Genomic DNA, 21147 nt, shown 5'->3' with positions numbered 1-21147 from the left:
GGGTCTGTCTCTCCTCCTTTCTCTGCAGTCTTTTGGGGTCTGTCTCTCCTCCTTTCTCTGCAGTCTTTTGTGGTCTGTCTCTCCTCCTTTCTCTGCAGTCTTTTAGGGTCTGTCTCTCCTCCTTTCTCTGCAGTCTTTTGGGGTCTGTCTCTCCTTTCTCTGCAGTCTTTTGGGGTCTGTCTCTCCTTCTTTCTCTGCAGTCTTTTGGGGTCTGTCTCTCCTTCTTTCTCTGCAGTCTTTTGGGGTCTGTCTCTCCCTCCTTTCTCTGCAGTCTTTTGGGGTCTGTCTCTCCACCTTTCTCTGCAGTCTTTTGGGGTCTGTCTCTCCTCCTTTCTCTGCAGTCTTTTGGGGTCTGTCTCTCCTTCTTTCTCTGCAGTCTTTTGGGGTCTGTCTCTCCTTCTTTCTCTGCAGTCTTTTGGGGTCTGTCTCTCCCTCCTTTCTCTGCAGTCTTTTGGGGTCTGTCTCTCCCACCTTTCTCTGCAGTCTTTTGGGGTCTCTCTCTCCCTCCTTTCTCTGCAGTCTTTTGGGGTCTGTCTCTCCCCCTTTCTCTCCAGTCTTTTGGGGTCTGTCTCTCCTCCTTTCTCTGCAGTCTTTTGGGGTCTGTCTCTCCTCCTTTCTCTGCAGTCTTTTGGGGTCTGTCTCTCCCTCCTTTCTCTGCAGTCTTTTGGGGTCTGTCTCTCCTCCTTTCTCTGCAGTCTTTTGGGGTCTGTCTCTCCTTCTTTCTCTGCAGTCTTTTGGGGTCTGTCTCTCCTCCTTTCTCTGCAGTCTTTTGGGGTCTGTCTCTCCCTCCTTTCTCTGCAGTCTTTTGGGGTCTGTCTCTCCTCCTTTCTCTGCAGTCTTTTGGGGTCTCTCTCTCCCTCCTTTCTCTGCAGTCTTTTGGGGTCTGTCTCTCCCCCTTTCTCTCCAGTCTTTTGGGGTCTGTCTCTTCCCCCTTTCTCTGCAGTCTTTTGGGGTCTGTCTCTCCACCTTTCTCTCCAGTCTTTTGGGGTCTGTCTCTCCTCCTTTCTCTGCAGTCTTTTGTGGTCTGTCTCTCCTCCTTTCTCTGCAGTCTTTTAGGGTCTGTCTCTCCTCCTTTCTCTGCAGTCTTTTGGGGTCTGTCTCTCCTTTCTCTGCAGTCTTTTGGGGTCTGTCTCTCCTTCTTTCTCTGCAGTCTTTTGGGGTCTGTCTCTCCTTCTTTCTCTGCAGTCTTTTGGGGTCTGTCTCTCCCTCCTTTCTCTGCAGTCTTTTGGGGTCTGTCTCTCCACCTTTCTCTGCAGTCTTTTGGGGTCTGTCTCTCCTCCTTTCTCTGCAGTCTTTTGGGGTCTGTCTCTCCTTCTTTCTCTGCAGTCTTTTGGGGTCTGTCTCTCCTTCTTTCTCTGCAGTCTTTTGGGGTCTGTCTCTCCCTCCTTTCTCTGCAGTCTTTTGGGGTCTGTCTCTCCCACCTTTCTCTGCAGTCTTTTGGGGTCTCTCTCTCCCTCCTTTCTCTGCAGTCTTTTGGGGTCTGTCTCTCCCCCTTTCTCTCCAGTCTTTTGGGGTCTGTCTCTCCACCTTTCTCTGCAGTCTTTTGGGGTCTGTCTCTCCTCCTTTCTCTGCAGTCTTTTGGGGTCTGTCTCTCCCCCTTTCTCTCCAGTCTTTTGGGGTCTGTCTCTCCTCCTTTCTCTGCAGTCTTTTGGGGTCTGTCTCTCCTCCTTTCTCTGCAGTCTTTTGGGGTCTGTCTCTCCACCTTTCTCTGCAGTCTTTTGGGGTCTGTCTCTCCACCTTTCTCTGCAGTCTTTTGGGGTCTGTCTCTCCTCCTTTCTCTGTAGTCTTTTGGGGTCTGTCTCTCCCCCTTTCTCTGCAGTCTTTTGGGGTCTGTCTCTCCTTTCTCTGCAGTCTTTTGGGGTCTGTCTCTCCTCCTTTCTCTGCAGTCTTTTGGGGTCTGTCTCTCCTTTCTCTGCAGTCTTTTGGGGTCTGTCCCTCCTTTCTCTGCAGTCTTTTGGGGTCTGTCTCTCCACCTTTCTCTGCAGTCTTTTGGGGTCTGTCTCTCCACCTTTCTCTGCAGTCTTTTGGGGTCTGTCTCTCCTCCTTTCTCTGCAGTCTTTTGGGGTCTGTCTCTCCCTCCTTTCTCTGCAGTCTTTTGGGGTCTGTCTCTCCTCATTTCTCTGCAGTCTTTTGGGGTCTGTCTCTCCCCGTTTCTCTGCAGTCTTTTGGGGTCTGTCTCTCCCCCTTTCTCTGCAGTCTTTTGGGGTCTGTCTCTCCCCCTTTCTCTGCAGTATTTTGGGGGTCTGTCTGTCCACCTTTCTCTGCAGTCTTTTGGGGGTCTGTCTCTCCTCCTTTCTCTGCAGTCTTTTGGGGTCTGTCTCTCCACCTTTCTCTGCAGTCTTTTGGGGTCTGTCTCTCCTCCTTTCTCTGCAGTCTTTTGGGGTCTGTCTCTCCCTCCTTTCTCTGCAGTCTTTTGAGGTCTGTCTCGCCTCCTTTCTCTGCAGTCTTTTGGGGTCTGTCTCTCCCTCCTTTCTCTGCAGTCTTTTGGGGTCTGTCTCTCCCCCTTTCTCTGCAGTCTTTTGGGGTCTGTCTCTCCTTTCTCTGCAGTCTTTTGGGGTCTGTCTCTCCCCCTTTCTCTGCAGTCTTTTGGGGTCTGTCTCTCCTTTCTCTGCAGTCTTTTGGGGTCTGTCTCTCCCCCTTTCTCTGCAGTCTTTTGGGGTCTGTCTCTCCACCTTTCTCTGCAGTCTTTTGAGGTCTGTCTCTCCACCTTTCTCTGCTGTCTTTTGGGGTCTGTCTCTCCCTCCTTTCTCTGCAGTCTTTTGGGGTCTGTCTCTCCCTCCTTTCTCTGCAGTCTCTTGGGGTCTGTCTCTCCTCCTTTCTCTGTAGTCTTTTGGGGTCTGTCTCTCCCACCTTTCTCTGCAGTCTTTTGGGGTCTGTCTCTCCTTTCTCTGCAGTCTTTTGGGGTCTGTCTCTCCTCCTTTCTCTGTAGTCTTTTGGGGTCTGTCTCTCCCCCTTTCTCTGTAGTCTTTTGGGGTCTGTCTCTCCCACCTTTCTCTGCAGTCTTTTGGGGTCTGTCTCTCCTTTCTCTGCAGTCTTTTGGGGTCTGTCTCTCCTCCTTTCTCTGCAGTCTTTTGGGGTCTGTCTCTCCCCCTTTCTCTGCAGTCTTTTGGGGTCTGTCTCTCCCTCCTTTCTCTGCAGTCTTTTGGGGTCTGTCTCTCCTCCTTTCTCTGCAGTCTTTTGGGGTCTGTCTCTCCCTCCTTTCTCTGCAGTCTTTTGGGGTCTGTCTCTCCTTTCTCTGCGGTCTTTTGGGGTCTGTCTCTCCCCCTTTCTCTGCAGTCTTTTGGGGTCTGTCTCTCCCTCCTTTCTCTGCAGTCTTTTGGGGTCTGTCTCTCCTCCTTTCTCTGCAGTCTTTTGGGGTCTGTCTCTCCCCCTTTCTCTGCAGTCTTTTGGGGTCTGTCTCTCCACCTTTCTCTGCAGTCTTTTGGGGTCTGTCTCTCCCCCTTTCTCTGCAGTCTTTTGGGGTCAGTCTCTCCACCTTTCTCTGCAGTCTTTTGGGGTCTGTCTCTCCACCTTTCTCTGCAGTCTTTTGGGGTCTGTCTCTCCCCCTTTCTCTGCAGTCTTTTGGGGTCAGTCTCTCCACCTTTCTCTGCAGTCTTTTGGGGTCTGTCTCTCCACCTTTCTCTGCAGTCTTTTGGGGTCTGTCTCTCCCCCTTTCTCTGCAGTCTTTTGGGGTCAGTCTCTCCACCTTTCTCTGCAGTCTTTTGGGGTCTGTCTCTCCTCCTTTCTCTGCAGTCTTTTGGGGTCTGTCTCTCCCACCTTTCTCTGCAGTCTTTTGGGGTCTGTCTCTCCTTCTTTCTCTGCAGTCTTTTGGGGTCTGTCTCTCCCACCTTTCTCTGCTGTTTTTTGGGGTCTGTCTCTCCCTCCTTTCTCTGCAGTCTTTTGGGGTCTGTCTCTCCTCCTTTCTCTGCAGTCTTTTGGGGTCTGTCTCTCCTTCTTTCTCTGCAGTCTTTTGGGGTCTGTCTCTCCTTCTTTCTCTGCAGTCTTTTGGGGTCTGTCTCTCCCACCTTTCTCTGCAGTCTTTTGGGGTCTCTCTCTCCCTCCTTTCTCTGCAGTCTTTTGGGGTCTGTCTCTCCTCATTTCTCTGCAGTCTTTTGGGGTCTGTCTCTCCCCCTTTCTCTCCAGTCTTTTGGGGTCTGTCTCTCCTCCTTTCTCTGCAGTCTTTTGGGGTCTGTCTCTCCTCCTTTCTCTGCAGTCTTTTGGGGTCTGTCTCTCCTCCTTTCTCTGCAGTCTTTTGTGGTCTGTCTCTCCTCCTTTCTCTGCAGTCTTTTAGGGTCTGTCTCTCCTCCTTTCTCTGCAGTCTTTTGGGGTCTGTCTCTCCTTTCTCTGCAGTCTTTTGGGGTCTGTCTCTCCTTCTTTCTCTGCAGTCTTTTGGGGTCTGTCTCTCCTTCTTTCTCTGCAGTCTTTTGGGGTCTGTCTCTCCCACCTTTCTCTGCTGTTTTTTGGGGTCTGTCTCTCCCTCCTTTCTCTGCTGTTTTTTGGGGTCTGTCTCTCCCTCCTTTCTCTGCAGTCTTTTGGGGTCTGTCTCTCCACCTTTCTCTGCAGTCTTTTGGGGTCTGTCTCTCCTCCTTTCTCTGCAGTCTTTTGGGGTCTGTCTTTCCTCCTTTCTCTGCAGTCTTTTGGGGTCTGTCTCTCCTCCTTTCTCTGCAGTCTTTTGGGGTCTGTCTCTCCACCTTTCTCTGCAGTCTTTTGGGGTCTGTCTCTCCTCCTTTCTCTGCAGTCTTTTGGGGTCTGTCTCTCCTCCTTTCTCTGCAGTCTTTTGGGGTCTGTCTCTCCCACCTTTCTCTGCAGTCTTTTGGGGTCTGTCTCTCCTTCTTTCTCTGCAGTCTTTTGGGGTCTGTCTCTCCCACCTTTCTCTGCTGTTTTTTGGGGTCTGTCTCTCCCTCCTTTCTCTGCTGTTTTTTGGGGTCTGTCTCTCCCTCCTTTCTCTGCAGTCTTTTGGGGTCTGTCTCTCCTCCTTTCTCTGCAGTCTTTTGGGGTCTGTCTCTCCTCCTTTCTCTGCAGTCTTTTGGGGTCTGTCTTTCCTCCTTTCTCTGCAGTCTTTTGGGGTCTGTCTTTCCTCCTTTCTCTGCAGTCTTTTGGGGTCTGTCTTTCCTCCTTTCTCTGCAGTCTTTTGGGGTCTGTCTCTCCTCCTTTCTCTGCAGTCTTTTGGGGTCTGTCTCTCCTCCTTTCTCTGCAGTCTTTTGGGGTCTGTCTTTCCTCCTTTCTCTGCAGTCTTTTGGGGTCTGTCTTTCCTCCTTTCTCTGCAGTCTTTTGGGGTCTGTCTCTCCTTCTTTCTCTGCAGTCTTTTGGGGTCTGTCTCTCCTTCTTTCTCTGCAGTCTTTTGGGGTCTGTCTCTCCCTCCTTTCTCTGCAGTCTTTTGGGGTCTGTCTCTCCCACCTTTCTCTGCAGTCTTTTGGGGTCTGTCTCTCCCTCCTTTCTCTGCAGTCTTTTGGGGTCTGTCTCTCCCTCCTTTCTCTGCAGTCTTTTGGGGTCTGTCTCTCCCTCCTTTCTCTGCAGTCTTTTGGGGTCTGTCTCTCCCCCTTTCTCTGCAGTCTTTTGGGGTCTGTCTCTCCTTTCTCTGCAGTCTTTTGGGGTCTGTCTCTCCCCCTTTCTCTGCAGTCTTTTGGGGTCTGTCTCTCCTTTCTCTGCAGTCTTTTGGGGTCTGTCTCTCCCTCCTTTCTCTGCAGTCTTTTGGGGTCTGTCTCTCCCCCTTTCTCTCCAGTCTTTTGGGGTCTGTCTCTCCTCCTTTCTCTGCAGTCTTTTGGGGTCTGTCTCTCCTCCTTTCTCTGCAGTCTTTTGGGGTCTGTCTCTCCCTCCTTTCTCTGCAGTCTTTTGGGGTCTGTCTCTCCTCCTTTCTCTGCAGTCTTTTGGGGTCTGTCTCTCCTTCTTTCTCTGCAGTCTTTTGGGGTCTGTCTCTCCTCCTTTCTCTGCAGTCTTTTGGGGTCTGTCTCTCCTCCTTTCTCTGCAGTCTTTTGGGGTCTGTCTCTCCCTCCTTTCTCTGCAGTCTTTTGGGGTCTGTCTCTCCCCCTTTCTCTGCAGTCTTTTGGGGTCTGTCTCTCCTCCTTTCTCTGCAGTCTTTTGGGGTCTCTCTCTCCCTCCTTTCTCTGCAGTCTTTTGGGGTCTGTCTCTCCCCCTTTCTCTCCAGTCTTTTGGGGTCTGTCTCTTCCCCCTTTCTCTGCAGTCTTTTGGGGTCTGTCTCTCCACCTTTCTCTCCAGTCTTTTGGGGTCTGTCTCTCCCCCTTTCTCTCCAGTCTTTTGGGGTCTGTCTCTCCTCCTTTCTCTGCAGTCTTTTGGGGTCTGTCTCTCCCCCTTTCTCTCCAGTCTTTTGGGGTCTGTCTCTCCACCTTTCTCTGCAGTCTTTTGGGGTCTGTCTCTCCTCCTTTCTCTGCAGTCTTTTGGAGTCTGTCTCTCCCCCTTTCTCTGCAGTCTTTTGGGGTCTGTCTCTCCACCTTTCTCTCCAGTCTTTTGGGGTCTGTCTCTCCCCCTTTCTCTGCAGTCTTTTGGGGTCTGTCTCTCCCTCTTTTCTCTGCAGTCTTTTGGGGTCTGTCTCTCCCCCTTTCTCTCCAGTCTTTTGGGGTCTGTCTCTCCCCCTTTCTCTGCAGTCTTTTGGGGTCTGTCTCTCCCTCTTTTCTCTGCAGTCTTTTGGGGTCTGTCTCTCCCCCTTTCTCTGCAGTCTTTTGGGGTCTGTCTCTCCACCTTTCTCTGCAGTCTTTTGGGGTCTGTCTCTCCCCCTTTCTCTGCAGTCTTTTGGGGTCTGTCTCTCCCACCTTTCTCTGCAGTCTTTTGGGGTCTGTCTCTCCCACCTTTCTCTGCAGTCTTTTGGGGTCTGTCTCTCCCTCCTTTCTCTGCAGTCTTTTGGGGTCTGTCTCTCCTCCTTTCTCTGCAGTCTTTTGGGGTCTGTCTCTCCTTTCTCTGCAGTCTTTTGGGGTCTGTCTCTCCTCCTTTCTCTGCAGTCTTTTGGGGTCTGTCTCTCCTCCTTTCTCTGCAGTCTTTTGGGGTCTGTCTCTCCTTTCTCTGCAGTCTTTTGGGGTCTGTCTCTCCTCCTTTCTCTGCAGTCTTTTGGGGTCTGTCTCTCCTTTCTCTGCAGTCTTTTGGGGTCTGTCTCTCCTCCTTTCTCTGCAGTCTTTTGGGGTCTGTCTCTCCTCCTTTCTCTGCAGTCTTTTGGGGTCTGTCTCTCCTTTCTCTGCAGTCTTTTGGGGTCTGTCTCTCCTCCTTTCTCTGCAGTCTTTTGGGGTCTGTCTCTCCTTTCTCTGCAGTCTTTTGGGGTCTGTCTCTCCTCCTTTCTCTGCAGTCTTTTGGGGTCTGTCTCTCCTCCTTTCTCTGCAGTCTTTTGGGGTCTGTCTCTCCTTTCTCTGCAGTCTTTTGGGGTCTGTCTCTCCTTTCTCTGCAATCTTTTGGGGTCTGTCTCTCCTCCTTTCTCTGCAATCTTTTGGGGTCTGTCTCTCCTCCTTACTCTGCAGTCTTTTGGGGTCTGTCTCTCCATCTTTCTCTGCAGTCTTTTGGGGTCTGTGTCCCCGGCTTTGCCCCTCGTTCTCGCGATGATGCAGACTAGAGATGAGTGAGCGTGTTATTCCACCATGCTCAGGTGCTAACCGTGTGACTTTGGCGTACTCTAATACTATGTTCGAGTCCCTGCGGCTGCACATTTCCCGGCTGCACGTTTCTTGGCTGCACGTTTCTTGGCTGCACATTTCCCGGCTGCACGTTTCTTGGCTGCACGTCTCTCGGCTGCACATTTCCCGGCTGCACGTTTCTTGGCTGCACATTTCCCGGCTGCACATTTCTCGGCTTCACGTCTCGCGGCTGCACATTTCCCGGCTGCAGGTCTCTCGGCTGCACATTTCCCGGCTGCACGTCTCTCGGCTGCACATTTCCCGGCTGCACGTTTCTTGGCTGCACGTCTCGCGGCTGCACATTTCCCGGCTGCAGGTCTCTCGGCTGCACATTTCCCGGCTGCACGTCTCTCGGCTGCACATTTCCCGGCTGCACGTTTCTTGGCTGCACGTCTCACGGCTGCACATTTCCCGGCTGCACGTCTCTTGGCTGCACATTTCCCGGCTGCACATTTCTCGGCTTCACGTCTCGCGGCTGCACATTTCCCGGCTGCACGTCTCTCGGCTGCACATTTCCCGGCTGCACGTTTCTTGGCTGCACGTCTCGCGGCTGCACATTTCCCGGCTGCACGTCTCTCGGCTGCACATTTCCCGGCTGCACATTTCTTGGCTGCACGTCTCGCGGCTGCACATTTCCCGGCTGCACGTCTCTCGGCTGCACATTTCCCGGCTGCACGTCTCTCGGCTGCACATTTCCCGGCTGCACGTTTCTTGGCTGCACGTCTCGCGGCTGCACATTTCCCGGCTGCACGTCTCTCGGCTGCACATTTCCCGGCTGCACATTTCTCGGCTTCACGTCTCGCGGCTGCACATTTCCCGGCTGCACGTCTCTCGGCTGCACATTTCCCGGCTGCACGTTTCTCGGCTGCACATTTCCCGGCTGCACGTTTCTTGGCTGCACATTTCCCGGCTGCACATTTCTCGGCTTCACGTCTCCCGGCTGCACGTCTCTCGGCTGCACATTTCCCGGCTGCACATTTCTCGGCTTCACGTCTCGCGGCTGCACGTCTCTCGGCTGCACATTTCCCGGCTGCACATTTCCCGGCTGCACATTTCTCGGCTTCACGTCTCTCGGCTGCACATTTCCCGGCTGCACGTTTCTTGGCTGCACGTCTCTCGGCTGCACATTTCCCGGCTGCACGTTTCTTGGCTGCACGTCTCTCGGCTGCACATTTCCCGGCTGCACGTTTCTTGGCTGCACGTCTCGCGGCTGCACATTTCCCGGCTGCACGTCTCTCGGCTGCACATTTCTCGGCTTCACGTCTCGCGGCTGCACATTTTCCAGTTGCACATCTTGCGGCTACACGTCTCTCAGCTGCACGTCTCGCGGCTGCACGTCTCCCCGGGTCCTCAGCTGGGCAAAGATCAGCACATTTCTTTTCGTCTTCCCTAGTAAAGTCCTTCTTCCATCTTGTCTTGCGTATGTATAAATGGACGTCCGTTACTGACTCCACGAGGCCAAAGTCTGTTGTCAGTGAACTTTGCTGCGGACAAGCATTTCCTCGTTCATTACAATTTTTGAGGACAAGTTTCTGACCTGTTTTCCAGGGATTTGTGGAGGTTACTCAGGGGGCACCTCTACACAATGGCCCCTGGGGGCGATCTCCTATTACCACCTCTTCCTCTGTTTCTCCTCTGTGTCTTAGACCTCGTGTCAGAGTACGAGAGCTCAGTATCTGTCTGAAAACGTGTGTTGCGAATAACTGGGATGGCGTATGTCTTGTTTTCTTTAAACTCCCGTAAATCCTTGGTGTGGAGACATGGTGGGCAGCAGGTGCCTCGGTCCACTAGCCCAAAACCGCAGTGGTCCAGGGATCATCCCACCGAACGCCCGCTCTCCTTTTACTGTGGGTGTAACACAGGGTGAGGGTAAAACTGTGGCAATACTTTATTGAAACACAAAAAAGACAGATAACACTTAGAACAGTCCCAGCACAATACCCAAGATGGTGCACATTACAGAGTCTCACCCTTCCGCTGACTCGCCGGGATAAGAGCATCTGTGACCTCAGAGCTTCCAGGGCCAACTACCCCACCTGTGGCCCGCACAGAAGAGGTAATGATGAGGTTAGGAAGATGACAGTCCATTCAGGTACAAGGCCAGATGACCGGAGGGTCACAGCCTGACTTCTCTGAACATCTCAATGGAGCCAGGTGACCGGAGGGTCCAAATCCTGGCTTTCCCAAAAGTATCCATGGGTTCAGTGATGATCAATTAATCAGATCTGTATTCTTTCAGTCGAGGCCATGGTCCCCTAAGCTGACATCCTGTAGAATGTCAAATCTGTGTCCCCCGTGATGGAGCCATGATGTCCTGGCTGCTGTCATGTAGAGCGTTCCTGGCTGTGGTTTTGTATATAATCTCTGGATCTCTTGGATATTGGATAGAGGCATATCCCCCCTTATATTGATTACAACTGTTGTCCTTCAAGCCATCATCCACAGGTCAAGAGGAAGGGGTGATGAGATTAACTCCTTGTTTGAGTATTTGTCTTTCATCCTTCAATGTTTGCAAGTCAACAAACTGCATGGCCTGGTAGAATGTGTAATCAACATATCAGCAAACATCATCGTTCAGTGACCTTGTGTCCCTATGTTGCAAATATATCAGTACAACAAACTGTTGGAGCTGATATAAGAGGTAAATAACAACCATTCATCAATCTACAAATATCAATTTACCTACAAGAAGAGTCAACATTTCAGATTCTCCGACTGAAGAAACACATAAATTCAGAAGTCAACGTCTAGATTAGTCTATGCGTCCTGATAAATCCAATCGATCCATCAGTCGCCTCCTTTTCCCATTCAGCGAGTAGAGTTTTTATAAGGACGATGCCCTGGAGGTAGAGAAATTGTGAGATGTTGTCCACATGGTCCGGCTCTGCACCTCCCACTGGGGGCTTGTTGAGGATTGTGGGGTAGATATTTCACCCCTGGACGTACATGTTGGGCTTCTCTATTCTGGCATAATTGGATACACTCCCTTATAGGAGTTTTCTTGACTTATTGTGTTATTTGCCTTTGTCATCACCTTTAGGGTCTCGCTATAACACTGGGGCACATTGCTTACCCCAGGTGATAGTTCATCCCCTTACATTCTATTTTTTTGGCTTTTCTTCATCCTTTTGCCTGGAAATCTATCTTCTGTTTGGTCTGGTGACACGTTTATGCTGCTTTTTCCATGTTTTTTATGCATTATTTGTTATATTTTAACCCTTTTTGCGATATCAAGATTGAATTTTCCTAAGAGTCGCGTTGTCTGATCAGTGATTTTCACGTCTTGTCTCAGATTCTCTGGGATTTGTCTCTGGACGGTGACTGCGCCGATCACACACAGGAATCTGCTCTGATCTGCACCCTCCATTGTGGCTCTGGCAGGATGTTGAGGGTCGTTGTCCTGCTGGAAGGTGAACCTACGCCCCAGTCTCGCGTCTCCTGCAGTATCTATCAGGTTTTCCTCCATTTTGCCCAGTGTTTGCTCCGTCCATCCTCCGGTCACCTCTGACCACCTCGTATCATTCCCTTACACATTCACAGAGACTTGTTACTTTCTATTATCACATAAAATCCCAATAAAATACATGTAATTTGTGGTGTAACATGAGAAAATGAGGAACATTCACGGGGTATGAAGACTTTTTCAAGGCTCTGTATACCATGTGGTTTCAGTTACTATTGTGAGGAACAATGACGAGCCAAGCGCCCCCATAATTAGAGGGTCTCCTGATGAGCCAAGCGCCCCCATAATTAGAGGGTCTCCTGATGAGCCGAGCGCCCCCATAATTAGAGGGTCTCCTGACGAGCCGAGCGCCCCCATAATTAGAGGGTCTCCTGATGAGCCAAGCGCCCCCATAATTAGAGGGTCTCCTGATGAGCCGAGCGCCCCCATAATTAGAGGGTCTCCTGACGAGCCGAGCGCCCCCATAATTAGAGGGTCTCCTGACGAGCCGAGCGCCCCCATAATTAGAGGGTCTCCTGATGAGCCGAGCGCCCCCATAATTAGAGGGTCTCCTGACGAGCCAAGCGCCCCCATAATTAGAGGGTCTCCTGATGAGCCGAGCGCCCCCATAATTAGAGGGTCTCCTGACGAGCCAAGCGCCCCCATAATTAGAGGGTCTCCTGACGAGCCAAGCGCCCCCATAATTAGAGGGTCTCCTGATGAGCCGAGCGCCCCCATAATTAGAGGGTCTCCTGACGAGCCGAGCGCCCCCATAATTAGAGGGTCTCCTGACGAGCCAAGCGCCCCCATAATTAGAGGATCTCCTGATGAGCCGAGCGCCCCCATAATTAGAGGGTCTCCTGACGAGCCGAGCGCCCCCATAATTAGAGGGTCTCCTGACGAGCCGAGCGCCCCCATAATTAGAGGGTCTCCTGACGAGCCGAGCGCCCCCATAATTAGAGGGTCTCCTTGACGAGCCGAGCGCCCCCATATTTAGAGGGTCTCCTGACGAGCCAAGCGCCCCCATATTTAGAGGGTCTCCTGACGAGCCGAGCGCCCCCATAATTAGAGTGTCTCCTGACAAGCCGAGCGCCCCCATAATTAGATGGTCTCCTGATGAGCCGAGCGCCCCCATAATTAGAGGGTCTCCTGATGAGCCAGGCGCCCCCATAATTAGAGGGTCTCCTGACGAGCCAAGCGCCCCCATAATAAGAGGGTCTCCTGACGAGACGAGCGCCCCCATAATTAGAGGGTCTCCTGACGAGCCGAGCGCCCCCATAATTAGAGGGTCTCCGTGCCTTCAGCTGGAGGTGATTGGGGGATCTGGTGGACAACCTGATCTGCACAATCTGCCCTCTGCTGGCGGCAGCTGGTAGTTTCTGACTCTTCATCATATGTGGGGGACCCTGCGGATCTGCTCTGAGGACCTGGACTCCAGGAGCCACCACTGATCTCTAGGAGACGTCTGGATTCCTATGTTCACCATTGGATCTAAAGGCTGCTGCGACTCTCCAGCTGCTGGAGGACTACAATTCCCAGCATGTTCTTCATAGTCTCTTAGCAGCTGGGAGTCTATCTAGATGCTTTGCCTTTAACCCTGCACTTCCCTTTGATGCAATCTGGGCTGCTCAGGGGCCCAAGAGGTCACGGGGCCCCTGAGCAGGTTGCATTGTGCACTATGAGGGGCCCATGTACTGTTCCTGCTCAGGGGCCGCTCCTGTCTGTGTGCTGCCCTGCATGCTGGTTGTAGTAGTCCCTCAGCTGGAGCCCACCGCCAGGGGCCTTGCTCTGATAACACACGCTCTGTTTTCTGTTTTGCAGCCTCCAGTGTTCTGCAGAAAGGTCACCCGCGCCTCCTGTCTCAGGGACGGGCCCCTCTGGCCCCAACACAAACTCCAGAACTGTAGGGAACAATGAGCGGACCCCAGTGTGAGCACAGAACACGTTAGTTCACAGACACAAGGGTGACAGGAAGGAAGATGGCTCCGCCCTGTGTGCCAGCTCCTCGGGGGCGGGCATTCCTGTCTCTTCTCACTAGCCCGTCATAGCCCCTCATGTACAAGGCTCCGCGGGGGCGGGCACTCCTGTCTCTTCTCACTAACCTGTCACAGCCCCTCATGTACAAGGCTCCGCGGGGGCGGGCACTCCTGTCTCTTCTCACTAGCCCGTCATAGCCCCTCATGTACAAGGCTCCTCGGGGGCAGGCACTCTGTCTCTTCTCACTAGCCCGTCACAGCCCCTCATGTACAAGGCTCCTCGGGGGCGGGCACTCACGGCTCTTCTCACTAGCCCGTCACAGCCCCTCATGTACAAGGCTCCTCGGGGGCGGGCACTCCTGTCTCTTCTCACTAGCCCGTCACAGCCCCTTATGTACAAGGCTCCTCGGGGGCGGGCACTCCTGTCTCTCACTAGCCCGTCACAGCCCTTCATGTACAAGTCTCCGTGGGGGCAGGCACTCCTGTCTCTCCTCACTAGCTCGTCACAGCCCCTCATGTACAAGGCTCTGCGGGGGTGGGCACTCCTGTCTCTTCTCACTAGCCCGTCACAGCCCCTAATGTACAAGGCTCCGTGGGGGCGGGCACTCCTGTCTCTTCTCACTAGCCCGTCATAGCCCCTCATGTACAAGGCTCCGCATGGGCAGGCACTCCTGTCTCTTCTCACTAGCTCATCACAGCCCCTCATGTACAAGGCTCCTTGGGGGCGGGCGCTCCTGTCTCTTCTCACTAGCCCGTCACAGCCCCTCATGTACAAGGCTCCTCGGGGCGGGCACTCCTGTCTCTTCTCACTAGTCCGTCATAGCCCCTCATGTACAAGGCTCCTCGGGGGCGGGCAATCCTGTCTCTTCTCACTAGCCTGTCATAGCCCCTCATGTACAAGGCTCCGCGGGGGCGGGCACTCCTGTCTCTTCTCACTAGCCCGTCATAGCCCCTCATGTACAAGGCTCCTCGGGGGCGGGCACTCCTGTCTCTTCTCACTAGCCCGTCATAGCCCCTCATGTACAAGGCTCCACGGGGGCAGGCACTCCTGTCTCTTCTCACTAGCCCGTCACAGCCCTTCATGCACAAGCTCCGCGCGGGCGGGCACTCCTGTCTCTCCTCACTAGCCCGTCACAGCCCCTCATGTACAAGGCTCCGCGGGGCAGGTACTCCTGTCTCTCCTCACTAGCCCGTCATAGCCCCTCATGTACAAGGCTCCGCGGGGGCGGGCACTCCTGTCTCTTCTCACTAGCCTGTCACAGCCCTTCATGCACAAGCTCCGTGGGGGCGGGCACTCCTGTCTCTCCTCACTAGCCCGTCACAGCCCCTCATGTACAAGGCTCCGCGGGGCAGGCACTCCTGTCTCTCCTCACTAGCCCGTCACAGCCCTTCATGCACAAGGCTCCGCGGGGGTGGGCACTCCTGTCTCTCCTCACTAGCCCGTCACAGCCCCTCATGTACAAGGCTCCGCGGGGCAGGCACTCCTGTCTCTCCTCACTAGCCCGTCACAGCCCCTCATGTACAAGGCTCCGCGGGGGCAGGCACTCCTGTCTCTCCTCACTAGCCCGTCACAGCCCCTCATGTACAAGGCTCCGCGGGGGTGGGCACTCCTGTCTCTTCTCACTAGCCCGTCATAACCCCTCATGTACAAGGCTCCGCGGGGGTGGGCACTCCTGTCTCTTCTCACTAGCCCGTCACAGCCCCTCATGTACAAGGCTCCTCGGGGGCGGGGACTCCTGTCTCTCCTCACTAGCCCGTCACAGCCCCTCATGTACAAGGCTCCGCAGGGGTGGGCACTCCTGTCTCTTCTCAATAGCCCATCACAGCCCTTCTGCCCAAGGCTCCTCGGGGGCGGGCACTCCTGTCTCTTCTCACTAGCCCGTCACAGCCCTTCATGCCCAAGGCTCCACGGGGGCAGGCATTCCTGTCTCTCCTCACTAGCCCGTCACAGCCCTTCATGCCCAAGGCTCCACGGGGGCAGGCATTCCTGTCTCTCCTCACTAGCCCGTCACAGCCTTTCATGCACAAGGCTCCGCGGGGGCGGGCACTCCTGTCTCTTTTCACTAGCCCGTCATAGCCCCTCATGCTCAAGGCTCCGCGGGGGCGGTGTCTTCTGTACCACGAGATTTGCCCTCAATGTTCTCTGTGTAAGAAGCAGCGAGAACGGAAACAATGTGAGAAATGGAGGTGAAGATGTGCGCCAGGGTCACCGGAGACCTCCTGCCCGGTCCATCTAGTCCCGGGAACCTCTGCTGACACACTGTAACGACCCACCCCCTCCATCATCTGCAGTGTCACCCCGCCCCCACAGCAAGCAACGGTCACATGACCCCAGAATCTGGCAGAGTCCACAAACTTACCGTGTGAATAAACTTTATTAAGATGATACATTGGAAAAACTCCACAAAAACAGTCAAAGGTGAAACTTGTGATGGAGCGATTCCGCCCTGATATCAAGATCTCTGCTTGCTGCCAGTGAAAAGAGACATTGTCTACACCCAGACCGGACGCTGCTCACAGCTGAGGATTTGTTACAATTGTATCTAGTCCAGAGAATCATAATCAGGCTGATGTGCACTGATACATTGTAACAAACGGCCAGCATCGGAGACTAACGACTGGATACAACTGTAACAAACCCTCAGCTGTGAGGAGATGGAAATGACGCAGCTGAGAATGGAGCCACATTCGTCGCTCTGGGTCATTACATTTTTGCCTTTTTATGTCACGTTGTCGCCATTGTGGGCGGATTTCTGGTTTCCAGATGTTCTCAGAAGATTCATCAATTGCGACATGCTAAAAACGTACCACAATTTTTGCACAATTGTTCTCCAGCCCCCGACTCCCCCATCTCCCCTGTGTGGATTTTCCAGCCGCAAAAAAAGATAAAAGACAAATAAAAGAACAATTTTGATTTTGTCCACAATTCATGAATTCAGGTTTAAGAGTTTGATGGAAAAAAAAAGTCAACGGAGAGAAATAAGAAAAGTGACGTAAAAATCCGCAAATGATGGATCGTCTGCAGCGTGAGATCTGCAGAAACGGAAATCCACCGATCTGTCCATGAAATCGTCATTATGCCGAGATGACACTTTTCTCTTTCTGTCAATGAATGGAAACATCATTTACATCCAGGGACTGAAGCCGATGAATACTGTCCACAGCTGAGGGTTTGCTACACTGCACGTGGGTGTAGACCAGGGGTGGCCACATGAGAAGCCTAGAGGCTGAAATTTATTCTGCCCGATATTAATTATTATTTATATTAATTGTATTACTTAATATTGAGCAGAATTAAGTATGCTGACATCCCCCCATAAACAGGAGGAGCCCCCCATAGCCTCCCCATGCACATAAAATAAAAGAACAGCCGATACTGGGGCAGCACGGGGGCTCAGTGGTTAGCTCTGTACGGTGGCTCAATGGTTAGCACTGTATGGTGGCTCAGTGGTTAGCTCTGTATTGTGGCTCAGTGGTTAGCTCTGCATGGTGGCTCAGTGGTTAGCACTGTATGGTGGCTCAGTGGTTAGCACTGTATGGTGGCTCAATGGTTAGCTCTGTACGGTGGCTGAGTGGTTAGCTCTGTATGGTGGCTCAGTGGTTAGCTCTGTATTGTGGCTCAGTGGTTAGCTCTGTACGGTGGCTCAATGGTTAGCACTGTATGGTGGCTCAGTGGTTAGCTCTGTATTGTGGCTCAGTGGTTAGCTCTGCATGGTGGCTCAGTGGTTAGCACTGTATGGTGGCTCAGTGGTTAGCTCTGTACGGTGGCTGAGTGGTTAGCTCTGTATGGTGGCTCAGTGGTTAGCTCTGTATTGTGGCTCAGTGGTTAGCTCTGCACGGTGGCTCAGTGGTTAGCTCTGTATTGTGGCTCAGTGGTTAGCACTGTATGGTGGCTGAGTGGTTAGCTCTGTATTGTGGCTCAGTGGTTAGCTCTGTATTGTGGCTCAGTGGTTAGCTCTGCACGATGGCTCAGTGGTTAGCTCTGTATTGTGGCTCAGTGGTTAGCACTGTATGGTGGCTCAGTGGTTAGCTCTGCACGGTGGCTCAATGGTTAGCTCTGTACGGTGGCTCAGTGGTTAGCACTGTATGGTGGCTGAGTGGTTAGCTCTGTATGGTGGCTCAGTGGTTAGCTCTGTATTGTGGCTCAGTGGTTAGCTCTGCACGGTGGCTCAGTGGTTAGCTCTGTATTGTGGCTCAGTGGTTAGCACTGTATGGTGGCTGAGTGGTTAGCTCTGTATTGTGGCTCAGTGGTTAGCTCTGTATTGTGGCTCAGTGGTTAGCTCTGCACGGTGGCTCAGTGGTTAGCTCTGTATTGTGGCTCAGTGGTTAGCTCTGTATGGTGACTCAGTGGTTAGCTCTGTATGGTGGCTCAGTGGTTAGCTCTGTATTGTGGCTCAGTGGTTAGCTCTGTATGGTGGCTCAGTGGTTAGCTCTGCACGGTGGCTCAGTGGTTAGCACTGTATGGTGGCTCAGTGGTTATCTCTGTATTGTGGCTCAGTGGTTAGCTCTGCACGGTGGCTCAGTGGATAGCTCTGTATGGTGTCTCAGTGATTAGCTCCGCACGGTGGCTCAGTGGTTTGCTCTGTATTGTGGCTCAGTGGTTTGCTCTGTATTGTGGCTCAGTGGTTAGCTCTGTATGGTGGCTCAGTGGTTAGCTCTGCACGGTGGCTCAGTGGTTAGCTCTGTATTGTGGCTCAGTGGTTAGCTCTGTATGGTGGCTCAGTGGTTAGCTCTGTATGGTGGCTCAGTGGTTAGCTCTGCACGGTCGCTCAGTGGTTAGCTCTGTATGGTGGCTCAGTGGTTAGCTCTGTATGGTGGCTCAGTGGTTAGCTCTGTATGGTGGCTCAGTGGTTAGCTCTGTATGGTGGCTCAGTGGTTAGCTCTGTATGGTGGCTCAGTGGTTAGCTCTGCATGGTGGCTCAGTGGTTAGCTCTGTATGGTGGCTCAGTGGTTAGCTCTGTATGGTGGCTCAGTGGTTAGCTCTGTATGGTGGCTCAGTGGTTAGCTCTGCATGGTGGCTCAGTGGTTAGCTCTGTATGGTGGCTCAGTGGTTAGCTCTGCATGGTGGCTCAGTGGTTAGCTCTGTATGGTGGCTCAGTGGTTAGCTCTGTATGGTGGCTCAGTGGTTAGCTCTGCATGGTGGCTCAGTGGTTAGCTCTGTATGGTGGCTCAGTGGTTAGCTCTGCATGGTGGCTCAGTGGTTAGCTCTGTATGGTGGCTCAGTGGTTAGCTCTGCATGGTGGCTCAGTGGTTAGCTCTGCATGGTGGCTCAGTGGTTAGCTCTGTATGGTGGCTCAGTGGTTAGCTCTGTATCGTGGCTCAGTGGATAGCACTGCAGTCTTGCTGCGCTGGAGTCCTGGTTCTTGGACAACATCTGCCAGGAGTTTGTATGTTCTCCCCGTGTTTGCGTGGGTTTCCTCCGGGTTCTCCGGTTTCTTCCCACATTTCAAAGAGAAACTGATAGGGAGTCTAGATTGTGAGCCCCAATGGGGACATTGATGATAATGTGTGCAAGCTGTACAGCGCTGTGGAATATGTTAGCGCTATATAAAAATAATGAAGAAAGTCACTGCTCCTGCTCCCGGCGCTCTGCCTCTGATATGTCACACGCTGATCGGTGGAAGGAGCCGGCGCCTCCTCTACCCATGGATGTAGACAGCGGTGTAGACAATCCTCTCTGATCACTTGTTACAATGTATCAGTGCAGGTAGAACGCATCATGCTGTCTCCCGGGCGGCTGCTGCTGTCAATCATCCATGATGGAGACTTTGGCCACGCCCAGAGTGCACCGTGCAATTTCGTTGAACGTCATTTTCCTCAGAGCGGAGGCAGCGATTAGAGAACTGAGGGGCGACGTCCCCTAAAAGGCGATGTGCTTAGTTCATACTGTCAGTCTGGGCTGCCACACTCCCTTTAACTAGGTGCTTTGTTCAGGCTGGATCCAGTTGTAACAAATCCTCAGCTGTGAGAAGAATTAGATGATGACAGGTCTTCAGACTGTCGCCATTCAGTGACAGCCGGCAGAGATCTTGCTCTATATTTATACAGGACAGGAGCGGCCTCGTCTCGCCCTCCAGAGTGTGGCCCCCGGGGTCCCGGTGCCGTCTCTTCTCTGTATACAGATGACCCCTCCCCAGGTGGACGGCGGCGTTACTGGCAGCGGTGGTCTCTGATGTCGGCTATGTTGTGGGTCTGGGGGCCGCTGCCCGAGAACGTCAGCGTCTCCGGCAAACACGTCATGTCCTGTCTGTAGAGAGAAGCGACATACGGTTATATGTGACGATCTGCGCAGCCGAGGGGCACAGCGCGCCCCCAAAACCTGGAGCCCCAACGTTAGCGCCATTCCCACGATCTCTGCTGCCTGTCAGGTTTAGGCGATGTTCACACATAGCGGTTTTTATGTAAAGTATAAGCTGCTTATTCCGGAGCAGTGAAAGCTCCGCGGTCTCAGAAATCTCCGGCACGCCTGGTTTCATCACTGACTGTAATAAACGTACAGCAGACAAGTGACGCACGTAATCTGCACCAACAATGCACAAACCCTCATTATTATAAGCAGCTGTTTTACTGCCAGGAGAGGAGAAAAACCTGCAGCAAAAAAGCAATGTGTGAACATAGGCTAAATCATTCTTACAGCTGAGGGTTTGTTAGATACCAAGATAATGCAGGTAGACTGCACTGATACATTGTAACAAACTGAGGAGAGGATTGTCTACACCAGGCCTGGGCAAAGTGCAGCACAGGGACCGAGACAGCCGAGGGGCTGGAAACAGTGGACCACGGACAGTGTGGGGGTGTGTGTGATGACATCATAGTGTGTGTGGGGGTGTGTGTGATGACATCATGGTGTGTGTGATGACATTGTGTGGGGGGGGTATGTGAGGACATCATACTGTGTGGGGGCTGTGAGGACATCATAGTGGGTGTGGGGGTGTGTGATGACATCATAGTGTGTGTGGGAGTGTGTGATGACATCATAGTGTGTGTGGGGGTGTGTGATGACATCATAGTGTGTGTGGGAGTGTGTGATGACATCATAGTGTGTGTGATGACATAGTGTGTGGGGGTGTGTGTGTGATGACATCATAGTGTGTGGGGGGGGCTGTGAGGACATCATACTGTGTGGGGGTTTGTGTGATGACATCATAGTGTGTGTGATGACATCATAGTGTGTGTGGGGGTGTGTGATGACATCATAGTGTGTGTGGGGGGGGTGTGATGACATCATAGTGTGTGGGGGTGTGTGTGATGACATCATAGTGTGTGGGGGGGCTGTGAGGACATCATACTGTGTGGGGGTGTGTGTGATGACATCATAGTGTGTGTGGGGGTGTGTGTGATGACATCATAGTGTGTGTGGGGGTGTGTGATGACATAGTGTGTGTGGGGGTGTGTGTGATGACATCATAGTGTGTGGGGGGGCTGTGAGGACATCATACTGTGTGGGGGCTGTAAGGACATCATACTGTGTGTGGGGGGGGTGAGGACATCATAGTGTGTGGGGGGGCTGTGATCAATGTGTGAGGGGCATCATACTGTGTAGGGTGACTGTGAGCACATCATACTGTGTGTGTGTGGGGGCTGTGAGGACCATGATACTGTGTGGACGATCATACTGTGTGGGGGACTGTGAGGACATCATAATGTGTGGAGGGCTCTGAGGACATCATACTGTGTAGAGGGCTGTGATGACCATCTTACTGTGTGGGGGCTGTGAAGAAATCACATTGTGTGGGGGGCTATGAGGACCATTGTACTGTGTAAGGGGCTGTGAGAACTATACTGTGTGTGGGTGTGTGTGTATGATGACATCATAGTGTGTGGGGGGCTGTGAGGACCATCATACTGTATTGGGGCTGTGATAACCATCTTACTGTGTGGGGGGCTGTAAAGAAATTACATTGTGTGGGAGCTGTGAGGACCATCATGCTGTGTGGGAGGTGGGAGGCTGTGAGGACCATCATAGTGTGTCGGGGGCTGTGAGGACCATCATACTGTGTAGGGGGCTGTGAGTACATCATACTGTGTAGGGGGCTGTGAGGACATAATACTGTGTAGGGGGCTGTGAGGACATCATACTGTGTGGGGGGCTGTGAGGACATCATACTGTGTGGGGGGCTGTGAGGACATCATACTG

General features: G+C 52.8%; 2 protein-coding genes across 4 annotated transcripts in view; one reads left to right on the top strand and one right to left on the bottom strand.

Annotated features, from left to right (window-relative positions):
• Positions 1 to 15924, top strand: part of POPDC2 (popeye domain cAMP effector 2) — a 101575-nt gene extending 85651 nt beyond the window's left edge. For all 3 annotated transcript variants that reach the window (XM_069760461.1, XM_069760462.1, XM_069760459.1), the window contains exon 5: positions 12856 to 15924. Coding sequence is in view for 1 of the 3 variants with exons in the window: in XM_069760462.1 (XP_069616563.1) it covers positions 12856 to 12941 (86 nt within the window). In the remaining 2 variants the exon portion in view is untranslated. The remainder of the gene's footprint in view (positions 1 to 12855) is intronic.
• PLA1A (phospholipase A1 member A) overlaps positions 15367 to 21147 on the bottom strand; it is a 53746-nt gene continuing 47965 nt past the window's right edge. Inside the window, exon 11 of the mRNA XM_069759688.1 lies at positions 15367 to 19257. Within this exon, the coding sequence (XP_069615789.1) occupies positions 19161 to 19257 (97 nt within the window). The 3' untranslated portion in view covers positions 15367 to 19160. The remainder of the gene's footprint in view (positions 19258 to 21147) is intronic.

Source organism: Ranitomeya imitator, chromosome 3 (genome assembly GCF_032444005.1).
Source record: "Ranitomeya imitator isolate aRanImi1 chromosome 3, aRanImi1.pri, whole genome shotgun sequence".
NCBI classification, from domain to species: Eukaryota; Metazoa; Chordata; class Amphibia; order Anura; family Dendrobatidae; genus Ranitomeya; species Ranitomeya imitator.
The sequence above is the reverse complement of the archived record's forward strand: the minus strand, read 5'-3'. Positions and strand labels throughout refer to the sequence as shown.